Source organism: Mauremys mutica, chromosome 4 (genome assembly GCF_020497125.1).
Source record: "Mauremys mutica isolate MM-2020 ecotype Southern chromosome 4, ASM2049712v1, whole genome shotgun sequence".
Classification (NCBI taxonomy): domain Eukaryota; kingdom Metazoa; phylum Chordata; order Testudines; family Geoemydidae; genus Mauremys; species Mauremys mutica.
In genome coordinates, this window is record NC_059075.1 from 80,207,989 (window position 1) to 80,234,066 (window position 26,078).

The window sequence follows — 26,078 nt, forward strand, 5'->3', positions numbered from 1 at the left end:
CGGAAAAATCTCAATTGAAACATATTTTATGTCCTCAGAACTCTTTCTATATTGCATTAGAGCTACATATCTTAATAGCCTTATGCTCTGAGACAAGTCCATACTTCACTGAGCATTTTACGCTTCAGCTGCAGAATGCGAGGACCACTAAAGTACCCCCATAGCAAGCACAGTCTGTTCACATCCACCAGGTAGCTGCGGCGTATTATGGATTTGACTCTGCATTCACACTAGATAGCTAGCTGGCTTGAGTGGCAGTGAGAATGTATTGTCATCACTCCCTCGCTATAGGCGGGGTTCACAGCGCTGCCTATTAGGGCTGCCCAGCACTCCCCAGTGCAAAAATCTTGTTTTCTGTTGCTTATAACTTTGCCAAATTTTAACTGTTCAGGCTGCTATTCTATATGCAGAGTGGTCTGCCTGAATAATTTTTTTGGAAAATTTCAGCCAAAACGGTTCACCCATTTCCAAGAACCAGGCTAGGGGAAAATAAGTTTTGCCCATGTTAAAAACTATGGTGACCTTTAATTTGAATAGCTCTAGAGCAGTGGTTCTCACCTTGCAGTCCAGTCGGCACACAGTGCAGCCCACGTGACAGCCTCAAGGCCGTATGTGTAGCACATATATCGTGTGGATGAGGCCCATGTAACGCATGGAGAGCTGCATATGCAGCCCACAATGGTAAATAGGTTCAGAACCACTTCTCTAGCACCTCCATACTTTAGACCAGGGATGTGCCTTTTACCATCGCTGGGGAAAATCTACCCACATGTGGTCAAGTTATAAGCCTTTTAAAAACTGCAGTTTGTACATGGTCAGAAACAACTTCTATCTTAGCAGTCAAAATTGCCCAAGCATCCTCACTGAGCATGCTCCAGCCTTGGGGGGAGGGATAGCTCAGTGGTTTGAGCACTGGCCTGCTAAACCTAGGGTTGTGAGTTCAGTCCTTGAGGGGGCCATTTAGGCATTTAGTTGGGGATTGGTCCTGCTTTGAGCAGGGGGGGTGGACTAGATGACCTCCTGAGGTCCCCTTCCAACCCTGATATTCTATTATTCTCTCTCAGCTCACTAGGCTGCACATGCACCAACACCACTGAGCACATGCAACCTTAATTCTGGCATTTCCTAACTTTTAAGTGCCTGATTTAGCAACCTTAATAATAATGTTCAGTATATTGCACACAAAATAGCTAAATCAGATCCCAGTGCAGTCAGGAGATGAGGAAAGCAACATGCTCTAGATACCTATAACAGCAAAACTTAAGTCCAAGGAGTTTCATGCTGCTATTGAGAGGGGGATCTAAGTTTTAAAAAGGCCTTTCCCAGATTTCTAGAATCTCAAATAGCCACGGTCTAATGAGTGGGTGGGATTCAGAGAGATTTTCACTTTCAGGTTGCAGGTTTAAACCTAGCCCATGCTGGTGATGAGAGGAAACTGCTATAATCTAATGATTAAATATGGCATTACGGAGTTTGCTGGCTTCAGTCCACTTGCTAGTGAACAAGAGTTCACATCACATAAATCACTACTTCAGCCATCATTTTCAGTGGCGAGGGCTAAGAGTAGATGGCCCCTGGAGACTGAAATATCCTCATATCTTAGAATTGGTTCTTTAAAGTCAGGACACAAATACACTGGTAGGTCAACATGGGGAAACTTCAACTGCTGTTTCCTATGCTGCACCTGCTGTCTGGACAAATGGGGGACTTCAGTCTACAGCCCTGTCAATTCAGCCCCTACTTACTAGCACCAAATCCAGAAGACAATAAAAATCTGGCTGATGAGTTACAAGAGGCAGCATACTGATATTCTATGTTACACAGGACGTACAGAGATCCTTACTTATTTTTAGTTTCCCCCTCTTGACACAGATCACCCAAAGCAGGGGGATTTAAATTTGCACTCCAGGAGAAATAGCATGACTGCTTTTACATAATTACATCAAGTACAAAGCAAAGCAATTAGCTGGAATTCAACCAACCAATATTTGTCTGGCACATTTATGTGCCTTTGCTTGAAATTGGAGGGATTTCCCCTTGTCCAGACCCCCTTTGATATTGTGTCACGGCAGATATGACCCAAGAGCAGTAAATTACATTAATTTATACACACATCAGCTGAAACAGAATATGCACATAGAGTAAAATGAGAACTGACAGTGAGCTGCAGCACCATGGACACTAGGAAGAACAGAACAAGTGCATCCTTCCACCACTGAAACATGCATTTCAGATCCCCTTTTGGCCACCATTAACCACTGAGAGTAAATCCCCTGTTACCAAAAAGCACCACAGGTCTCTCAAAATCTAACTTAATCAGTTACCTTTCTGTTGGTTTGAGAAGAGCGTTTCACCACAGCGAAAGTTGGTCTCTAAAACAAAACCCCACGCTGATTCACTAATGAAGGGTGAAATTCACCCCGTGCAGACAGCTAGCACAAAGCCTATGCTCAAGTTAAGTCCCAGTTGAGTCCTATTTTGGCAGCTTTATGCTGCCCCTCTGCACAGAGGTCAATTGCCGCCAAAAAGCAAAGCCACTTTATAGCTATTTCCATAGAATTGGGTTGTATATTCCAACACAGAAATGACAGTTTGCAGGCATCACTCTGCAGCATTGATTAAAAGAACGTAATATTACTAGCTGCAGGGCACCAATAGAGAACCTCAGAAGATAATACATTCCCTTTTTAAAAAGTTTAATCTGTTTTATGATTTTTCAGCATAGAGAAGAACAATTCCCTACAGGGTGGAACCAAACAGAAACATGGCACATAAAACGTACAAGCATAATTATAGATGGATGGATTAACAAAATTATCAAGCCCCCCAGCTCAGAGGGTCCCAAAACATGATTGGAAATGGACAGTCTTGCAATGGATCCTCATTATTGGAGGCACCGATGATTTTGTACTTCAGAATTAAGTGTGTGTAATGTCGCAACTGATCATCCAAGAGATCAGATGTGCTACCTAACTACCAGCAAGCAAGATGGAGAGAGAGAGAGAGAGAGGAGTGACAAACAAGGGCTGGGTACAAAAGGTCCAAGCAGCCTCGCAGAGGGAATCCAAGTATTGGTCAACAGCACACTGCTGGGAAGTCATTAAAAAAAAAAAAAAGGCTTTTGAGAACCCAGAGCCACCTGTTTGGTGGCCATTAGGCTAGAACAGTCCCAATCTCCAGGGCTTGTTTTAAAATCTATTTATTACAATTGGTGTTTTTTCTTGTTGTGCTGAGCACCGCCACTGATATTTTCTTAACCACCTCTCTGCCAGTTCACCTCTAAATTGCTGCTTCAAAATCCAAACCTCAAAAGAGAAAACTTGCTGACTGAGCTTAATTCCTGAACCATGTCACCAGCATTTTGCTTCTATGATGGTATGTGACACAGAACAAGCAGATTTCCTATTTTTAATTAAGGAAATTATTTAAAAGAACGCTCCCTAACTCCATAATCATTTTCAGATGGGGGCCAGGGAAACATGGCTAACAACATAGCCAGGTAAGCAGCAGACATTTTGAGGCTATTCGCAGCTGAAAGTGAATGACACGTATTTCAATATCAGCATCTTTCCACTCAAACTGTTGCCTCAGAACCTCCCCGGGTAGCAATCATGCAAAGTAGCGGTATGCTGATTCACAATCACAGGTCTCAGTCCTACAATAATGATGATGTATTTGACTAATCAAATCTTGGTACCTTCCATGCAACAGCAGCAACTCTCTAAACTGATTCTGTATCCTGTGCAGATGCTGCATCACTTCACCGCCACTGATATTTTCTTAACCACCTCTCTGCCAGTTCACCTCTAAATTGCTGCTTCAAAATCCAAACCAGCTCAGCTGTGACAGAAAGTTGCATCCAGCTAGTTAACTAGTGGGCCCTATATAAGCGAGTTTGGTAGTTTCAGTCCATTGCCCAGTGGACAACCAACCACCACCACAAACTGCCACCACCACCGCTAGCAGTCACAGCACATTGTATGGGTGTGGGAATGCATCATCCTCGGCCTTAAAGGTGGTCCCGTGAGGGCAGAGTAGGGGCACATTGGCAGGGCCGCTCTGGGAAATAAGGCTGTCAGCCTGGCACCATTCCTCAGCACTAAGTTCATACACAAAGTCAGTTACACTGTATAGTCGCGCACACAGTACAAATGTGATTATCCAAACTTCAATTCGCTATTGTCAAAAACAGGGACATTTACCAGCATGTGAGCAAAACCTTTTGGTGACCAGCCTAGTGTCCTTCAGAAAGCTCCCTAGGTTATCTGCTTTTTTCCCCTCCCCCTTGATCCTTGTCTAACCATTCAAACTGGGTAGATACACACACATCTTTAAGCAATTATAACTAGAGAAACACAATAGAAAATGTGTCTGAAATAGAAACCTATTTTACGCTGTGTATTTTTTCTAGGGACTCAAGAGTAATTAAGGGAATCAATAGTAAAGTTACACTGGTGGGAATAAATCAGCATCTGCCCCTAACGAGGCACCCCACTCACCTACAGCACACAGATGTAAAAGGAAAATAATTTAAGAGAGAAAAAAAGAGACTCACAGCCCATTAATACTGCCACAATAGTTTCCTTTGAAAGAGGAAAGGGGAAGACGGTTTTGTACTTGTGGTGCTGAAGGGATGGTAACTTCACTGAAGACAATGGAGTCTCTCTGGATTTACACTGGTGTAATGGGATCCACATTCTGTTCAGAGCATATTGTGTTAGTTAATACAGTTCACCACCCTGTTTTTGCCTAGTGATTATTGCAGGGGACAGCAGAACTCTTGGTTTCTATTCTCTACTTTGCTCCTGACTCAATCTGATCTTGGACAACTCTGCTTCCGTTTCAGTCTCTAAAATGGCAATGTTAACTTACCTCATGAGGGCGTTGGGAAGGTGAAATAATTTGTGTTTATAAAGTGCCTTCAATTACTTTCCCGAAAGACTATATAAATGCAAGTTACTATAATACTATTCCTTACTGAAACACTCCTAGTTATAGCTGGAATTCAAATTAAATGAAACCCTCAGCACAGTAATCTCATTTTAAAACCGTCATAAATGCTCTGAGTGTTTGGTTGCTAGTGTGAATGAGGCTAAGACTCCATTCTTGTTCAATATTCAGAGAGCTCAAGGACTGGGAACAAGGGACAAAAATCAACACCTGGCTAGAGCACCCTCCAAACTGATATGAACACTATGCCAATCATTGAATAATGTTCACCTTTGTTTAAGAATTCTGATGCTTGGCACTTGGAAACAGAACCCTGCCTAAGAACTCAGTTAAAAGAGCCATACTAAAATTTTAGTCTCTAGAGGCTGTGCTGGCCAGATGACATCTACTAGAAAGCAGAATTTAACCTTTTGCTAAGAGTCACCGTGATTCTCCCTTTCCAGCTCAATTTCTCGTATAGTTCCACTGAACACTTGCTCCTACCTCAGCCACCTCAGCTAGGCAGCTGATGCTACCAAAGCCTTAGAGAGGCTAGTTAACAGCTGCAATAAAAGATGCAAACTCAGGCTGGGCTAAAAGGGCCATTTTGAGACTCTCTGATTTTAAGTGGAGCAACTCGAACAACAAGCATCTCCTAGGAATGAGATATAAGGCTAACAACATGAAATGGTGGTAACATGTCTGGTCCTGTGCTGAAGGCACCGGGCTAGTACATAGGAGAGCTGAGTGCTACTTTTGGCTCTGGCACAGACTTACTCTGACATTTGGCCAGTCTCTTCACCTGCCGGAGGTCTCAGTTTGCTCATATGTAAAATGAGGATATTAACCTACTTCACAAGAGCACTGCAAGGGTAAATTCCTTAATGTCTGTAAAGTGCTTTGAGAGCATCAGACAGAAGGTACCATTCTAAAGAAATACTACCCTATCATTAAACGCAGACTGATCTGCTGGAAGCATGGAACAGGAAGGAATAGAGACAGAACGTAATGGTCTGTCTCTATCAAATCTAGCTGACAGCTAGACAGAACCACATGACTCTCCCAGATAAAGGTGTTTAAACCTCAAAACTGCTTCCAAACGGAGGGAAATCTGCTTTAAAAGTCCTCTCTCCAACTGGGATCTAGCTGATGCCACTACTCATGGGACAAGAGGAGAGGGTAATAAATCTGCCTGAGCTCCCTGCTCTTTCCATATTTAAAGCATTCATGTTACATGACTCCCCCGCCCCAAATCATTGGATCCTTTTATGGCCTATTCTTTCAAATGGCAAGCCACAGATTTTTCCTAGGAAAAATATAATATAGATCCAAGCCCGTGTTGTAGGAACAGGCCTACAGGCCCCTGAATGGACGAATCACATAGCATTATGGCCTGAAGAAACAGATCCGCTGAGCCGGGTCCCCAAAATACTACTTGCTCCAACAACCCCTCTTCCCCAAGCATTTTAGTTTTCATTTTCCAGCAGCACTCCCTCTCACTCCTTTTTCAGAGTGCAGTATAAACAAGGTCACTAGGCTCCACTAGCCTGCTCCTGCTCCTTTTGAAATCCATGGGGGTTTTGCCACAGACTTGAACAAGAGCCCTTAGTTTCTCCTGTAGTCCAGTGATAGAGTATGCTTCTTTGTCCCCTCGCGGGACTCCTCTGATACAAACTCTTTTGTTTCATCACAGGCACTTGATGGAACTTCATGCTCAGATCCCTGATCAACTGCTTGAACTTTTTAAAGTTAATATATCGATTCGCTTTTAAAAGGTTACGCTGATGCCTGTTGTGCACAGAACAAGAAGGCAGAGCTGCACACAGACCCTGGACTGTAAAGGGCAGGGAGAAATCTGGCCCTCTTGACAGCCCAAACAGACTAGAGCCAAAAGATTTATTGTACTGTTAACAAGGACTCCATTTCTAAACATTCTTACAGGTCTGAAGTCTGTGCTCTGAATGAAGTGCTATAAGCTAAACAGTGGCAGTATGACAGATTGATGACTTGCAGACAAGGGTTCAGCAGCACTTGTGTCCCCCTTTCCAATATACAGAAACAGCCCCGGGTTCCCTTCAATTTAAGAAATGCATGAACCACTCTCAAAAGGTTCTGGGAGCATGGGGGCACATCTGGAATGGTACTTGCCATTTCAAGCTTTTTGCCACAACGCTTCCTAGGTCCACAGGTATCCTAGAACAACAGATGGGCAAGAGGAAGTAGTGAGGGTGGAACTAGATGTCATCAATGTAATGAGCAGAAGTTGCTAATCTCTTCTATGTCCATCATCTTACATGTGCTATCATCACTTCAGTGGTCTAAATCCTCTAGAGCAACTCGTTGCTTTCGGCTACACATTCCAGCTCTATGAAAAAAAGTCAACACGGCTGAAAATCAAAAGCTGTCTTGTTTGGTCTTATAAACCTTTAAAAAAACTAATATTTGGCTACGCGCACTCAGCCTGGGCCATTAAGACATCATCCATTATGACTGTACCTATATTAATTTTTGCTAGCATGGACCCTCAAGGTTTGAGTGCTTAAACACACTAATCTATGCCCTAATTCTGGCATCACTGCTTGACTGTCTCCTTCTACATTTATGTGCAAATAAATAATTAAAATTAAAAAAAATCATCAATAAAAGTTCACCTAGTTTCAGGTTTTATTAGAACCTTGTGCCAGATTTGCAGATTTTAGGAAAGACCCAGGGTGGGTTGTAGTTTGGGGTGGAAACTATGTTAAACTGCAGTTCTGTTTTCTAAGATAGATTCATTCCCAAATCAGAAAACACTAGTTTCAGTGGGACTGGTATGTTCCATACACGTGACTAAAAGCTAGTTATCTCCTCCTCCTTTCAATCCATCTATACTCGTGCCTAGTCCATGATACCCTTCTTCTGTGTTCATCTGCATGTCTTTTACCCCTGTCCTTTGTACCTACCACATTCTCCCTCAGTACATCATGTTCTCCCACCCCTCAGATCATATCTATTTCAAGTAACCTGTCAGCATTCATCTGTAGTAGTAGGAATGCACTTGGTTTAAATCCTGCAGTCTGTTTTCATTTCTAGGTTGTTCAGAAATATGTAGCTAATCTGTTGTCTTGTCTTTTCAGACTGTAAGCTCCTTGGGGCAGTGGATATGTCCTCTTCAGTGCTCTCTTCAGTGTCAGCACTCAGCAATGAAACAAGTCCATGGCCACCTAAGACTCCACTGTTGTTGTTATGCTGCATGCGATGAACACCCAGAACATCTGTGATAGCGAGGATAGACCAGAAAGCTGCCTCCTCCTTTCCCAAAAGCAAAGGCCTTATTACTTTTAAGTTAAAGGAGAATTTTCTTAAACTGTTATCAGTATAGAGTGAAATTTTCAAACGTGTCTAGATAGTTTAGAAGCTTACGCCTCATTTTTAAAAGTGATTTAGGCCAAGTCACTTTGGCACTCTTTCACCGGCATGTTTATAACAGGTGAGCAGTGCTGATTCCACCCAGTGGAGGGTAATCAGAGACACTACTCAATTCATGACAACCAAACAGTTCTATAACTCTCTGTGAAGGAAAAATGCACGTCTGTTCCTGAGACTAATGTTTATACAACATTCACAGGAAGGCAGCTCCAGTCAGTACATTCCTTGCACCAAGTGGGCTGAACTGAATCAGATCACCATATGCATTTGGAAGTAGGACTCCCAAGCGCTGGTACCCAGAGGGAAATCTAGGTATAGCTATAGAGTTAGATTGCACTGGTTTATTAATTAGAAAGTGAGAGTCTTAACCTAACCTAAGCGAAAGCTGCACTGGCAACCTGCCAAGAGTGCCAGGGCTGCAGCTAGTTTGCGTCACAATGGAGCAAGCTATAGATGCCCTCATCTTTAAATAAGGCAGTGCAGCCCAGAGAATAGTTCCAAGTATGCAAGGCTCCATCTTAATCACAGCAGGCTGTGTGTATATTATAATTTACATATGTACATTACATAAAGAAGAGAGTGATGTTAATTAGCAAAAGCTAACTGATGTTCCAAGAAGCATAATTTTTGCCATCGATATATTAAACAGTGCAGAGTCAGTAATCTTTACAGATGGGTAGGATTAGTCTGATTGGAGTTCTTGGACTGCAGCTGTATTTTAGGAAGATCTCAGCTGGTTTAGACAATCCTTGGGGCTTACTGATGTTACCACTGAATTGGGCAGACATTTCTTATTAGTGAAATGCTGCATCTCATTCTTCCAGTGCACCGAGCTCTGCATATCTATCCTAAAGCCTAGTATTTAAAAGATAGCAGCCTGAGCTATTCCGTGCCCTTTGTTCCTGTACATAAAAGCCATTCATTAGCCTCTGACTCTGCGGAGTGGCTAAATCCAAGCAAAATAACTTCAGCCATAATAATTGTATCATGGTAACACACAGTCATTAAACAGCTTAGAGAGAGTCCAGTATTTCCTCTCTCTACAAGGCCCATTTTATTTTTATTATTCACATGGCCAGTTGACAAACTGGATATTTATCCTCAGCAGACAAGAAAGCCGTGGGTCTGACAGATCTTACAAGAAGTCTAGAGGAAGGAAAGGACAAGGGCTCGTGCTACCTCTAAACAACCCCAAACTGTCTCTGGCACAGGTGGCAAAAGGAAGAAAAGATTTTGTAGCGAGGGTGAGGGTAGCTGTTTAGTCAGATTCTTGCCTTGGCATAATTTTATTCTGTGATTTATGTAATGGAGAGTGCAGAAAACAGACAGCATTCAACTCCGGCTGACTCCAGCTTGCTGTCCAACAGCATAGCGGACTTGTGGCCTGGTTCTCATCTCACGGAAGTCCACCTACTTCAGCACAGTAACTCCAGATGTACACCTGCGTAGGGAGGGATCAAACACATGCCCAAAGGCCGCCCCAATCCATCCAGGTATTGGTGCAGAGACAGAGGCGAGGGCAGCTTGCCCATCCCGTTCTGGTGCTGTTGGGGAAATTCCTAGGGCCCCAGCCAACTCTTCTGCCCACCTATGGGGGGCACTTTGCAGGGGGAATCTGCACTTCCTAGGGGGCCTTCCCCAATGGAGTATTCTCCAGGGGCCTGTGCAGCTGCTTTCCTCTCCGCAAATGAGTCCAAAGTATTGTATAAATGCTAAGCGTGTGTATACACAGATTATATGGAATTACTGAATTAACCTATAGAGAAATTATAGAAAAATGTATAAAACAACTAACATGGAATGTAAAAACCAGGGTGCTTTATTCCCCACATCAGTTTAAATCAATTCATACTTGTAAAGTGTGCTAATGATAAGAAAAGTGACTCTCAAAAGGTATCTTCATACTCACCTCTTACTCTGCTTCCTGAGTGTGTTTATGACAACATTTTTTACTACTTGCAGAGGCCCACTTAGCTAAGCATGTGCTGTCTGGGCTCTATTCTGCACCATCTATCATCCATCTAACTTAGTCAATCAAGTTCCAGTTGCAGAACCTTTATTACTGGTAACAATGCATAAACCAACTTGACTTTAAGATCCCAGGTTGAATTTGCAGTGGTGGTAATTAAACATTTTTTTACTTGCAAACAGAATCATCTGTGACCTGAAACCACTAACACACACACACACGGAACCCAAGGACATTTTTGCACAGTCACTTGTCCTGACTAAAACCTTAAGGTCCTTCTACCCTTCACACACCGCTTGGATTAGAGTGACTTGTCACTGGGTGTCACTGTTGGTTCACAGAAAAAGAGCTCCATACTCAGACCTGGCAGAAAAGAAATGGTTCTTTTGTAAGAGGAATGAAGGAGAAGCTGCAATTTGTGTATTTGGTACATCCCTAATTTTGGCTCCTGTCATGTCAGGCTGTTAACTCAGATGATGTGCCATGCTCCAAATCTATACCATCTGCTGCTCGTTAGCTGACAGAAAGGCAGCAACATGCCATCCCTCTAGTAGCTGTTGCTCATTAGCTGACAAAAGCCATTTTCAATGTTCACATTTTATTAGATTTTAGAAAGAACAAAATCTTAAACAAAAAGAACAAAGGGAAAAATGGACAGGAAATACAGATTCCAGAAGAAATTATGGTCTTGGGGAAAATGGCACTGCTATTGATAATTCTGGCTCCAGAGTGCTGGGCACATGCACACTTGCAGGTAATGTGTGGGTACAACCACTTGAAGGACTGTACCCTGGTTCCACAGAAATTAACTGCAAGGCTCCCATTGACATCAGTGGGACATGGATTTGGCCCTAAAATAATATCTCAATTGAAATAGAATCAACATTAGAGGTTTCCATTGTATCCATCTCAAAAGAGAATAAAGGAACATCTTTCTAACCTGTTTTTTTCCTCCTTAGGTTCCATTTGTTTTCCTGCAACTCCCCAGATTTTCCACACTCCCAAACCCTCCCATATATACTTACAGATCTTATTTGTGCATGAGGTGAACAGTGTCAGACTGGCAGTCCGAGAGACTAAAGCCCTCTGTTTATAATCAGAACGCGTGCAGGGAGCGCACAAGCAACGCACTCTGCTAACATGGCCAGAGAGGACTTTGGGAGCCACAGAGGTAACAGCCCCAAGCTCCCCCAGCTCATCCTAGGTTTTGAGATTCTGTACTCAACAGAAGTAATCTCAGCTAACCATTATGAAGAGTATGTGGGTCTGAAAACAACCTGGAGGATGCTACCCTAGTTATTGGTTTTACATGTTTGTTATGGCTATTTCACTTTGAAATCACTATCTTCCTGCAAGTAAAGGAGTGGCCTGGTAGCCTTGCAGAATAAACTGCAGGGAATTCTCGGGGAGGGGTGGGGGGGGGAAGAGGAGGAATAGGAGGGAGACTGTTCATGGGGGTGGGGGGAGGAGGAGGAGGGAGACTGATCTTCAACTATAGGACCAATGCAAACCCCTTTCCTGCCTTACAGCCTGCAGCTCAGCCAATGACTAATGAAAAGCTAGTGAGATGTCTGGTCACAAGGAGCAGCAGCTTAGCAATAAGAGACAACATGATCTAGTAGTGCAGTGTTTCTCAACGACTGCTCTGTGGACCAGCGCCAGTCCCTGAGACCTCCCTGACATAGTTTAGGAAGGCAGCAAGCCGGTATCTTGTATCAAAAAGGTTGAGAGAAACAGATCTAGTGAAGTATGAGACCCAAGTTCTGGCAAAGTCTCCCCCTATAGGTGAATTGCTTCATATTTCTGTCTCCCCCCAGTTTATCCACCTGTTAAATGGGATAATACCCTTCTCCCTCATAGAAGTGCTGAGACAACTGCTTACTACATACATGCTAAATATAATTACCAACATAACAGAGAGGACCATAGAATGATCACAGCTGAGGCCAGTGAGGACTGAAGGAAGAGAGCAAGAAATAATTAGACATGGCAAAGGGGTGGGCTGCACAGGATGGGTTGAAGTGGAAAGAATGAAAAGCAAGATGCTGCTTTTTAGAGGAGAGGGAACAAAAAAGGAAACCTTAGACAGAAATGTGGAAAGTGATCTGATTAACAGAGTAGGTCACACATGGAAGTAGGGAGAAAAGGGACTAAAGAAATGGAAGGAGGGAGCAAGACATGTAAATTTTAGCTGGCTGATTTAATTCAGCTTTTTTTCACTTTTAATTTTTACTTCTCTGGCAGATGGCTAATCATTCAGTATATTAATGGGAACATGGATGGGGTGGAATATTCTGAGCAATTGCATTATTATAAAATTGTTGGTTACTCTGGATTCTATAGTTAACTAGTCAAAGAAAAAGAATAACGAGATGCTAGCATTTACCAGCATGTAAGCAAAACCATTTGGTGACCAGAGCCTAGTGTCCTCCAGAACTCTGACTTACTTGCCTTGATGAACTTGTCTTCACTGCAGAGAAGCTCAGAAAACAAGTATTGTCCCAACCAACTCCCAACTTCTCTAGCCCGAGTTAAGCATGATTTAAGCTTGAGCTAGCTGGTCCATCTATTGAATGCTGCTAGTGTTGTTCTCCAGTGTGACCACTCTCCTTCAAGCTACATTAGCTTTAAAAAGGTATTAATTCAAGCCCTGAGAGCACAGATGCTGGAAGTAGGGGTGCTGAGGGTGCTGCTGCACTCCCTGGCTTGAAGTTGTTTCCATTATATACAGAGTTTACAGTTTGGTTCAATGGCTCTCAGCACCCCTACTATAAAAACTGTTCCAGCACCCCTGCCTGACAGCATTTAACTCTTCTTGAACCTCAGCACAAGCAGCTGGGCTCTGCTTCTCCAGCAACAGAGGAGACTGGTAATGGCCCAGAAATATTTTCCTCATATCACATGCATTTTTCTTTGGGAAATGATGCCAAAGTTACCTTGCTGACCCTCTGCCCCAAAATCCTTAAAGTAGATCTGACCACAGCAGAGAGTGATCACAGCAGACAGGAGTCAGTTACATTTTTATGCCCTTCCCCAACTAAAATAAGAGGATTTTCAGGCCCACCCCACAATGCTGATGCTGGCTCTTGAGAGGTTTCATCTCTGACCTGGCGGTACTGTCACCATCTCTAGAGGCATGAAGATAATTGAGGCTCCCAAGCCCATTCAATTCTAATCCTCTCTGTCAAGAAAAGGGACCAAATCAGTGACAAATATGTTGGTATCCCCTGGGAACTGGCCTTTCTTCCAACCTACTGAAATATTTTGAAAATATGGTCTCACACACACACACGTATGTTATCCTGTGGAATTTTCTGCCACACATTATCATTAAGGCCAGGAGCTCAAGAAGATCAGAACAGAAATACACGCTTTTTTGGGTAACAAGGACCATCTACAGTTGTATTAAGATAGGATAAAAAAAGGGAAGAAACCCTCATGCTCCAGAGAATAAGCCACTAACTGATAGCGGTTGGGAAGAAACTTCCCCTATGGCCAGTTATTTCGTAATTGTCCTCTCTGGGGTTTCTTGCACCTTTCTTTGAAGCATCTGGTATTGGTCATTGCTGGAGATAGAATAATTTACATGATGGAACTGTTCTGATATGGTCATTTTTATACTTGAGATTCATAATCTTATGAATTCTCACACACTTTTTGACAGGATCATGGAGGGCCCCAAAGAACTCCCATCAGTCTGCCACTGGTCACAGGCTATGCCCACCATCTCCCCACCCTCCTCCTTTCATACAACCCTTTTAGGGTTCCATATCAATACTGGCTGATAATCATGCACAACCAATCAAAGGCATTTCTTAATCTACTCCAAGCAACACATGATGTACCGCCTGCCCTTGGGGGGGGGGGAGGAGCACTCCCTGTCTTTGTCAAATGTGAAAAGGTGTGATGCCTCTAACCCAAGAGAAGTGATGTCATATATCTGCCCTCATTGCCTGGGCTGAGGTAAATGACGTGTCTTGAGAGTAAATGATGGAGTGAGTTCCTCAGCAAAAACAACAAGGTGGCACCTTAAAAACTAACAGATTTATTTGGGCATAAGCTTTCATGGGTAAAAAACCTCACTTCTTCAGATGCACTAACACGGCTACCTCCTGCTACTTGACACTATGTAAGTTCCTTAGCAAGAATCTCTGCAGTCTGCACTGCACTAGGAGCCACCAGACTAAGGACCTGGCTACACTTGCAAGTTAGAGCACATTAAAGCAACCCAGGTGCCCTAACTCCTGAGGTGTCCAAACTAGCAAGGAACGTAGAGCGCCAGAACTCTGCAGCTGGAGCGCTCCTGGTAATCTACCTCCATGAGAAGCATAAAGCTTGCTGCACCCCAGCTGAAATGCCTAGGTGTCAGTGTGGATGAGGTATTGCATTACGGCACTGTGACTGGCCTCCGGAAACATCCCATAATCCCCTGAAGTCAAGTGGCCACTCTTCTCATTGTTTTGAACTTGGCTACAGGCATGCAGATATCCCCTTTCAAAGCTCCATTTCTGACAGCCAGCATGCTTATCTGCTCCAGGACAAAGCAAACCATTAGCGTGGAATGTTGCTGTTGTGAGTGTGAGAGACAGAGGTGAGAGGAGAGGGGTCTGCTGCTGTCTGAACTTACAAAACAGCACGCTGACACACTCTCTGCCCCCCAAAACACACAGTCTCTCCCCCCACATACACACAACACACTCCCTGTCACACTCCACCCTCCGCCCCATTTGAAATCATGTTGCAGACACGTGCACACTGGGATAGCTACCACAATGCACTGCTTTTTGTGGTGTTGCAAGAGCTGCTAATGTGGCCATGCCAGTGCGTTTCCAGTTGTCAGTGTAAACACACAGGAGTGTTTTCCCTGCTGCGGTCTCCAAAGGCTGGTCTAGCTCCCAGCGCTCCACAAGTGCAAGTGTCCCCATGCCCTAGGATAAGGGAAAACCCTGGTCCCTTAAAGCTCTTTGGATATATTACCTGACTGCTTGTGTGAAGATCTATTTATCTGAATACCTAAACCTACGAGTGTCTCCCTTCCCCTTTGGTTTATGTGACCTGTCAACAGCAGGCCAGGGCAGCATATGAATCACTTGCTCTCCCAGTCTCTCTACTTCATGCTAATTTTACACTTATGCAATAGATCAGGTGGAAGATAAAGGTGTGGGAAGAGGGAAGAATGGCCTAATTACCTCTTTGTTTGGGCCAGGTTAAAGGGACACAGCCAAAAATCCTGGCTAATCCTATCAAACTGGATGACCTTATTTAAATGAAAAAAGATCCGAAGGAGAACAATTCTGCCGACATCCAAATGCACAGTGGCAGCATAGCTAAGATCAGTGTGTCTCATTCCAATAGGTCTGGAAAAAAATGATTTTATGAACTTTGGTTTTGCAGCTATTTAAATTTTATTGTCTGTTACTGTGTTCATTATCGTCTGCCTCACACTGGATCCAGCCAATTCTTCATAATAAGAAAGCACTTGAATGGAGGTGGGACAAGGCACATTTGGCTATTACCAATTCATGAAAAAATGAATGCTAACTCCAGCCCAGCGCTCTTTCATTAGGAGTCTCTATATTTGCATCTGGGGGGAAATGACAGTTTTCAGGCAATAGACTGCAAAACCTCCTAGACCGTGTCCTATAAATACTTAGGTTTTTAAAAATGCCTTCTTTCAACCAGCTTTAAGATATCAATTTTGGTCTGGCTGGGAGTACATTTAGCTCTTGGAAGGTTGGTGTAATAGGGAGTGTCATGTCCCCCCAGTGACAACTCCTGCATTGCTAATTAATGAGCATGCTAAACTCAGAAGGAAATCCAAGCCACTCTGGGTCCTACAGTAGAGCCCAGAGGCTCCAACTGAAATCAGGGCCCCATTGTGGTAGGTGTAGAGTCATGTGGGGTAGGAATCGTCTTACTAAGAGCTTAACACCTAAATCACTAAGAAAAAGTATTTACACTCATTTTACAGGATGAGGAACTGAGGCCCAGTCCCACACCTGAACCACAAAACGTGCTTAGGCAGACGGATGCTGCAACTCAGGTCTGAGGTTTTAGAATAATAGAATATCAGGGTGGAAGAGACCTCAAGAGGTCATTTAGTCTAACCCCCTGCCCAAAGCAGGACCAATCCCCAACTAAATCATCCCAGCCAGAGCTTTGTCAAGCCTCACCTTAAAAACCTCTAAGGAAGGAGCTTCCACCACCTCCCTAGGTAACCCATTCCAGTGCTTCACCACCCTCCTAGTGAAAAAGTTTTTCCTAATATCCAACCTAAACCTCCCCCACTGCTACTTGAGACCATTACTCCTTGTTCTGTCATCTGGTACCACTGCGAACAGTCTGGATCCATCCTCTTGGAACTCCCTTTCAGGTAGTTGAAAGCAGCTATCAAATCCTGCCTCGGTCTTCTCTTCTGCAGACTAAACAATCCCAGTTCCCTCAGCTTCTCCTCATAAGTCATGTGCTCCAGTCCCTTAATCATTTTTGTTGCCCTCCGCTGGACTCTCTCCAATTTTTCCACATCCTTCTTATAGTGTGGGACCCAAACCTGGATGCAGATGAGGCCTCACCAATGTTGAATAGAGGGGAATGATCACGTCCCTCAATCTGCTGGCAATGCCCCTATTTATACAGCCAAAAATGCCATTAGCCTTCTTGGCAACAAGGGCACACTGTTGATTCATATACAGCTTCTCATCCACTGTAACCCCTAGGTCCTTCTCTGCAGAACTGCTGCCTAGCCATTTGGTCCCTAGTCTGTAGCAGTGCATGGGATTCTCCCATCCTAAGTGCAGGACTCTGCACTTGTCCTGGTTGAACCTCATCAAATGTCTTTTGGCCCAATCCTCTAATTTGTCGAGGTCCCTCTGTATCCTATCCCTACCCTCCAGCATGTCTACCACTCCTCCTAGTTTAGTGTCATCTGCAATCTTGCTGATGGTGCAGTCCACGCCATCCTCTAGATCATTCATGAAGATATTGAACAAAATCGGCCCCAGGACCGAACCTTGGGGCACTCCGCTTGATACCAGCTGCCAACTAGACATGGAGCCATTGATCACTACCCATTGATCCCGACGATCCAGCCAGCTTTCTATCCACCTTATAGTCCATTCATCCAGCCCATACTACTTTAACTTCCCGGCAAGAATACTGTGGGAGACCATATCAAAAGCTTTGCTAAAGTCAAGGAATAACACGTCCTCTGCTTTCCCCACATCCACAGACCCAGTTATCTCCTCATAGAAGGCAATTAGGTTAGTCAGGCATGACTTGTCCTTGGTGAATCCATGCTGACTGTTCCTGATCACTTTCCTCTCCTCTAACTGCTTCAGAATTGATTCCTTGATGACCTGCTCCATGATTTTTCCCAGAGACTGAGGTGAGGCTGACTGGCCTGTAGTTCCTCAGATCCTCCTCCTTTCCTTTTTTAAAAGATGGGCACTATATTAGCCTTTTTCCAGTCATCCGGCACCCCCCCCCACCCCGATCACCATGAGTTTTCAGAGATAATAGCCAATGGCTCTGCAATCACATCCGCCAACTCCTTTAGCACCCTCAGATGCAGCGCATCTGGTCCCCTGGACCTGAGCTTGTCCAGCTTTTCTAAATAGTCCTGAACCACTTTTTTTCCCCACAGAGGGCTGGTCACCTCCTCCCCATACTGTGCAGCCCAGTGCAGCAATCTGGGAGCTGACCTTGTTCGTGAAGATAGATGCAAAAAAGGCATTGAGAACATTAGCTTTTTCCACATCCTCTGTCACTAGGTTGCCTCCCTCATTCAGTAAGGGGCCCACACTTGACTTTCTTCTTGTTGCTAACATATCTGAAGAAACTCTTCTTGTTACTCTTAACATCTCTTGCTAACTGCAACTCCAAGTGTGATTTGGCCTTCCTGATTTCACTCCTGCATGCCTGAGCAATATTTCTATACTCCTCCCTGGTCATTTGTCCAAGCTTCCACTTCTTGTAAGCTTCTTTTTTGTGTTTAAGATCAGCAAGGATTTCACTGTTAAGCCAAGCTGGTCGCCTGCCATATTTACTATTCTTTCTACACATCGGGATGGTTTTTTCCTGCAACCTCAATAAGGATTCTTTAAAATACTGCCAGCTCTCCTGGACTCCTTTCGCCCTTATGTTATTCTCCCTGGGGATCCTGCCCATCAGTTCCCTGAGGGAGTCAAAATCTACTTTTCTGAAGTCCAGGGTCAGTATTCTGCTGCTCTCCTTTCATCCTTGTGTCAGGATCCTGAACTCGGCCATCTCATGGTCACTGCCTCCCAGGCTCTCATCCACTTTTGCTTCCCTTAGTAATTCTTCCCTGTTTGTGAGCAGCAGGTCAAGAAGAGTTCTGCCCCTAGTTGTTTCCTCCAGCACTTGCACCAGGAAATTGTCCCCTACACTTTCAAAAAATTTCCTGGATTGTCTGGGCACCGCTGTATTGCTCTCCCAGCAGATATCAGGTGACTGAAGTCTCCCATGAGAATCAGGGCCTGTGATCTAGTAACTTCTGTTAGTTGCTGGAAGAAAGCCTTGTCCACCTCATCCTCCTGGTCTGGTGGTCCGTAGCAGACTCCCACCACGACGTCACCCTTGTTGCTCACACTTCTAAACTGTAAAGACTGTAAGCCAGCAAGATGATTATGTATCATTTGAAGCTGCTTCAAGAGTTCAGTCTATCAGAGGGAGAAAAAATTAAGAATCACAGATGAGAGATGTATTCAGCAAATATCTAAAATAAGGTGGGGTTTTGATGAGGTGGTGAGATACAGGAACTATTCCAAATAGCAAGAGATGCAGAGGAGAAGGCTCTGATCAGGCTAGTGGCAGGATGAAAATGTACTGTAAAGGTACATTATTTGTCACTAACAAAAGGCAAACAACAAGTCAGGCAGATGCTTCATCACTGGAAGATTATAGACCACAACACATGCAAATAATGCTATCTAACTGAGCCTCAAGGTACAAAACATGTAAGATAATCAGAGGGGTCACTCACGGCATTCCTTCTCGTCACTTTCATCGAAGCAGTCGGGCAGCCCATCACACTGCCAGGCCCCTGGGATACAGCGTCCGTTACTACACATGAAGTTTCCAGGAATGTTGCATTCATTTGTGAAGTTATTCCCAGGCAACAGCTGGCTCTCTGCAACAGAAGGGGGGAGAAAAAAACCAAACACCCAATATACAGGACCTGCTTTAACTTCACAAGGCATATCCCTGTGGTAGATAAAGAACACATGGCGAGCCAATGATAATACTGTCCATCAATGATAGATTAAACACAGACAATGAACAGGCTACCCCTTCACAATGCTTCAAAAGGGGTTCACTATATCTCCTCCTTTCCCCTTACTCCCACCCACTAGAGCAGAGTTAGCTTTGATCTCTCTCTTCCTTCCTAATATTTCCAGTCTAACAAGTTCATGAGAGACTACACACTGGACTCCAAATCCCCATACCTTTGTCTGATCAGTACTGCGTCTGCAGAACATATTCCTACCACCTCGAAGCTAGGTGGCATGTTAGTTAATGAATATTAACCTTTCAATTCAGTTTTAAATACAGTGCTGCTAGTCAAAATTAAAAGTGAGCTTTCTAATCTAGTCCCCTGGCATACATCTGTTCACACGCTAGTAAGGCAGTTGGCACATTAAAGCAGTCTGCCAAGGAGAGGGAGTTCAGTACTAGAATGGCAGGAACGCTGCAGCTCAGGATAGAAGCATGTTGGAGAAGTTTAGCGCTACATTTAACATGAGGCACTCTAACCAGTAATATCAGTCAAGCTCTTGCATTTTTATGCACTGAAGCTTACAAATGCAAACTCACCGAGAGAGCTAAACTTCAATGAAGGAAGATGATATGGGGAGTATGCAAATACGTAATTAGGAAAGTGGGTAGTCTGCAGGTCAAAAATGAAGATTCAGGGATAGGGTTCCCCCTCCCACACCCCAGGGGAAAGGCAAGTTCTCCAAAGCTGCATTTCAGCTGCAAACAGAACAACAAGTGACAGTGCAGGATGGGATATGGAGGATTTCCTTTTCCTCATCCCTGTCTTTCTCCCTACCCTGCCCCTCCTTAAGCTCCTTGCCCAGCCAGGCCCTGACTCTGGATGAGAAGGTGAGATAGGGATGGTGGACAATCAGACTCTTCCCGAAATCCCTCGCATTTTTCCCTAATTTTATTCTTGCAAATGGCTGAGCTGTTTTTGTTGAAACTTCCCCCCCCCCCCCCCAAAATTCAGCCTGCAGCAGACACCTGTTCAGCCTGAACCATTAAAGATTGGCAAAGTTATAAGCAACTGACAATCAGGTTTTCTAATTAGGGCCCTACCAAATTCCCAGCCATGAAAAATGTGTCAAGGGCCATGAAATCTGGTCTGGTGTGTGCTTTTACCCTATACCATGCAGATTTCACAGGGGAGACCAGCATTTCTCATTGGCCCTGACCCAACCCAAAAGGGAGTTGCGGGGCTGGGGGTGTTGCAAGATTATTTTAGAGGAATTGCGGTACTGCCAACCTTACTTCTGTGAGTCTTCAGACCTGGGCAACAGCAGCGCAGAAGTAAGGATGGCAATATCATACCATGCCACCCTTATTTCTGCGCTGCTGCCTTTAGAGCTGGGCAGCTGGAGAGTGGCGGCTGCTGACCAAGGGCCCAGCTCTGAAGGCAGCAGTGCATAAGTAAGGGTGGCAATACCATACCACGCCATCCTTACTTCTGAGCTGCTGTCAGCAGCAGCACTCTGGCCGCCCAGCTCTGAAGGCAGCGCTGCTGTCAGCAGCAATGCAGAAGTAAGGGTAGCAGTACCGCACGCGCACACACCCCGCTACAATAACCTTGAGACCCCCTCCCCACAACTCCTTTTTGGGTCAGGATCCCTGCAATTACAGCACCGTGAAGTTTCAGATTTAAATACCTGAAATTTATTATTTTTAAAATCCTATGACCGTGAAACTGACCAAAATGGACCATGAATTTTGTACAGCCCTACTTATAACGGGACAAATTGGGCAGCTTTAACTACAGGCTCTGCTATTAACTCTGTCTCCAGTGCTGTGTAAAAAAAGCAGCCACCACTGAGACCAAAACAGACCCAATCAGACCACAAAGCTGACAATTCCTTTTCTGTTTTTACCAATTTCACCCAAACCTTCTATTTCACTCCCTACTTCACTGCTTTCCTGTTCAAGTGAAACAGATTTAACTCTCCTCACCTCCCAGTGCAGAAATGCTGCTATTTAGCACATGCTGGAAAGAGTCCCTGAGCTCAGTGCCTGCTCACTCTAGCCTTGCCTTAACCAAGAAAAGCATCCATTGCTGACAGTGGCATTGGACAAGCCAATTCAACTCTGGTTTAAATTGGTTTTAAACAAGAATCATAGAATCTCAGGGTTGGAAGGGACCTCAGGAGGTCATCTAGTCCAACCCCCTGCTAACAGCAAGACCAATCCCCAGACACATTTTTGCCCCAGATCCCTAAATGTCCCACTCAAGGATTGAACTCACAACTCTGGCTTTAGCAAGCCAATGCTCAAACCACTGAACTATCCCTCCCCCCTAATTAAAAACGGTTTGTCCTGGGCTATCCTGCAGGGACAGTTGTGTGGACCAGCAGTTCAACTGCAGCCATTGCTGGCAAATATTGCCAGCAATAAACACATGACTAGGGCAGAGCCTTAGAGCACTGTCATGGGCCTTGTCTACACTGCCACTTACAGCGCTGAAACTTTCTTTGCTCAGGGGTGCAAAAAAACACCCCCTTGAGCGATGCATGTTTCAGCGCTGCAGAGTGCCAGTGTAGACAGAGCTACAGTGCTGGATGCTATTCCCCTCCCGGAGGTGGTTTTATTACAGTGCTGGGAGAGCTCTCTCCCAGCACTGGAGCCGCAACTACACAGCCACGTTAAGGCGCTGCCAGGCATACCCATAGACACAACAAGTTTGGCATTCTTATGCTCAAGCACCAAGTCAACTTTTATTGTTGCCTTAATCCAGTTCAAGTCATTTCTCTCATCACTGATCTGTGTCTGCTTAGCAATAATGCAGAAGGTGAAAACGATCTGTCAATATTACAGCAACCCTCTATTAACAAACAGCCACCACTGTGCTAATAATACAACACATATGCCTGCAGCCGAAGAGAACCTATAACTATCATACCAGCTAAGGTTTTCTTTAGCTAGGTAAAGAAATATGAAACAAGATAGCTGGAACTATTTTTTCCCTTGTGAAGGTACAGTTGATCTGTGTTCACCTTAGATTTATTATACAGCATCCAGCAGTTTAAGATTCAGCAGGATTTTTAAAATATACATTTTATAGAGAGGTCAGCACCGCAACAACGGAACACTTTTTTGGTAGCCAGTTGCTATTTAATTATAACAATGACAGGTATTTCTAGAGAGATCCTGGGATGGAAAGAGCAAAATGTTTTATAGCTGTTAATCACTGTGAGAGGGTGTTATCCTCATTTCATAGAAAAGGAAATTAAGGCACAGAAACCTACTAGACATTAGGATTTTCTGATCTGCCATTCCCAAAAGGTGCAGATCCATGGATGACCGCATCGGAGGAAGCTATAGAAAAGTTTAATCTGTTTTTTGCCACCATGTCATCTAACAGTTCTCAAATCACACACGGAGCTGCACCCATTTGAAATTAAAATCCTGGTGTAGACACAATCAGAGCAAATGACTTGTCACAGGAAGACTGAGGAAGAGCTAGGAACAGAACCAAGGTCTCCCAACTCCCAGACTTTTGTCTTAACCACAGACCCATCTTTCCTCTCAAAAGATCACAGAATTTCAGAGGAAGAAAGCTTGTCAGATGCATTTCCAACATACATGATACAAAGACAGTGGTCTTACAGACTCCGGAGCCCCTTGAGGGGAGAGCGGATCGAAAGCCCAACATCTGCTTCTAGTTTTTTATATTTTTCCTGAAAATAAACTGGCCATGTCCTCAGACTCATTTCAAAGCTACCACGTAACTAAAGGAAATCTCATTGAGAGAGAAACCTTTGAACATTCTTACAATCCCACTTTAATGAATCGACTATAATTGTCCTTTCCCGAATAGACTAGGACATTCTGAGAACAGTCATCAAATCCCATCCATTGCCCAGTGAAATATTTATAGACTGTTCTATGGCACCCACTGAACTTATCCTCACAACCACCCTTTCAGGCAGGGATGTATTACCAAAGGGGAAACGGAGATAGCAAGGGATTGTTATTTGCCTGAAGTCACACAAGCGGTTTGTTGCAGGGGTAGGATTAGAACAGAGATCTCCTTAATTCCAGTCCAGTATCTAGACCACCAACCAATTGCTTTCTAAGATGGCCCTTAACTGCTAGAAAAGTCAGAGGTTATGAGCTGAAGCATTTAAATCATATATTAAATGTATCTAGATATTCATTATTCAGATTACTCCACCTCTAAAGAATCCAATTGTGGACACAGAGCTGTCAAAACAATTCCACATGTGGAATAGTTTAAGTTACATTTCTCTTTTTGCTTACTGGCTTTAAAAATCCCCTTCACTCTCCTCTACTGAATCAACTTCAAAAAAACCCAAAGCCCATAAGGAGAGCCTCAATCCAGTTGTTAGTTCTCAACCCTTGGGAATGTGATGCTCTTGCCTATTGCCTTCCATCTCACCCAAGGCATGGCCTGCTGGATAATTCAGAGCGGGGTGCCACAGCAAGGACCAAAATAGATCACCCAGTTTAATTCCCTGTAGGGATGAACCAGGGTTTAAAATACAGTCCATACAGATGTCAGCTTTTGTGCAGCCTATTGGCAATGGTAGAAATTCCTTCAGTCTGGCAGAGTAAGCTTTCCAATAGCTGACATACTTACCCTGCAGCCTCTCTTGTTCTGAATCCAAACTAAACGCTAGATGCATGGATATGTTCAGTTAAAAAAAAAAAGAAGAAGAAAAGCAAAAGTGGCTCATTTTCACTGCAACAGATTGCTCACTTTAAAAAAAGCACACCATCTTTGCTGAATAAAAAGGGCCTCATGTTTGATTTTAAAAGGGGATTGGACGAGGGAAACCAGTCTGGTTTAAACAGCTACTTCAAAAAATGCTGGCATCTAAATACTGAATACTTGCTAAAAAAGCTTGAAGAATACAGCAGCAATTCCGACTCCCCCCAAAAATAAGCCACCTCTGAGCACTCCACTTTCTATCATCACAGCCAGAAACGGGTATTTATGACAGGGTACCTTTAGCCCATTAAAAACTACAGAACATATAGCACCACTGAAATGCAGCCACCTCTGGGGTGAAAGATACAGTGCAATAATTAGAGTTAGTGACATTTTGGGCCAAGGATATCAGGACAAACTGCTGCAAGAAGTTCAATAAGATCTTTAAACATCTACCTAGAGTAGGTCAGAGTTTCTAAGATCTTTTCCAAAATATCTACACACAGTAAATGTGATGAAACTCATGGTATGTCTACATTGTACTCCTGGGGAATTTTGCACCACCGCACATGCACAGAATTTATGTCCCCTGCAGATTTTTTGGCTTCCCCGCAGAAAAATGACTGACAGGGAAGCAAAGAGAAGCTGCAAGAGCAGTCATGCCCCACTCCCTAGTAGTGCAGGTACATTGTTTCAGGCACCCAGAGCAGCCAGTGGAGAGATAAATAACCACAAGGCTGGGGACACCCCAGGCAGTGGCTCCTGCCTTAAGCCAGGATCAGCTGCTAGTCCCAGCTGGGCTGGAAGCAGGAGAAGACAGGACTTCCTCTTTCCCTGCAAGGAGTGGCTGGGGCTATGTCAGACCCACCCCCAGAAACCTTCCCCAGCTGCAGGAAGCTCAGCATCCTCCCCTGCTTCCTGCTCCCATCACTCCTCAGCTGCAGGGAAGGGGTCATTGTACAGGAAGCTGATCCCCCATCTTCCCAACCCCCATGCAACTGGACCTTCCCTACTCAGACACCCCTGCCAAGCTTCATTCCCTACACCCAGAACACCCCCTAGCACTCCATACCCGAACCTCACCCCACTGAACCTCAACCCCTGAATGTGAAGCCCCTGCCTCCAGACCCGCACCTCTGCACCCCAGACCACCACCCCACTCAGCTCCCTGCTCTCAAATCCCCATCCTGACAAGCCCCACCCCCCTGCACCACCTTGAGGCCCCACATCCAGACATCCACATCACTGATCCCCAACTGCACCTAGACCCCCACACACACACCAAGCCCCATTCCCCCAGCACACAGACTCCTACGCTGAGCTCCAATCACCTTCAACTGGAAGCCCCAGCAGAGTCCCATTGCCCCATACCTGGAACCCCCACAACGAGTCTCTGTACATCCAGATCTCCCCACAATCCGCCTGCACCCAGATTGTCCCACACAGAATCCTCTCACCCCAAATCTGGATCCCCCACACACTGAGCTTCTTCACACTTGAATCTGCCTGGTTAAGTCTGCCTACCCCATACCTGGTGCGCCTGGTGCAGAGAGACAGGGCCCAACGATGTTTCTGGGGCAGGCTCAGGCCTTGTGCTGTATCAGGGTCAGATGCAACCTCACCACTGAGTCCGTGTCCCAGGGATGGGGGTAGGGAGGCTGCAGGGTGATCTCCCACCTTCGTGCAGCCAGTGGCCTGTGCTCCCCACTGCCATGCTTGAGCCTCTGCATTTATTTACTGACAAATAAAACTTGCAGAATTTTAAAATATTGTGCACAGAATTCTTAATTTTTTGGCGCAGAATGCCCTCATGAGTAACACTGCAAGAAAAGA

The 26,078-nt window shown here is 44.5% G+C and overlaps 1 protein-coding gene across 4 annotated transcripts in view; it reads right to left on the bottom strand.

The window, feature by feature from the left end:
• LDLRAD3 (low density lipoprotein receptor class A domain containing 3) overlaps nt 1-26,078 on the bottom strand; it is a 230,943-nt gene that overhangs the window by 117,604 nt on the left and 87,261 nt on the right. For all 4 annotated transcript variants that reach the window (XM_045014749.1, XM_045014748.1, XM_045014747.1 and 1 more), the window contains one exon: nt 19,308-19,454. In XM_045014749.1, the coding sequence (XP_044870684.1) occupies nt 19,308-19,454 (147 nt within the window). The remainder of the gene's footprint in view (nt 1-19,307; nt 19,455-26,078) is intronic.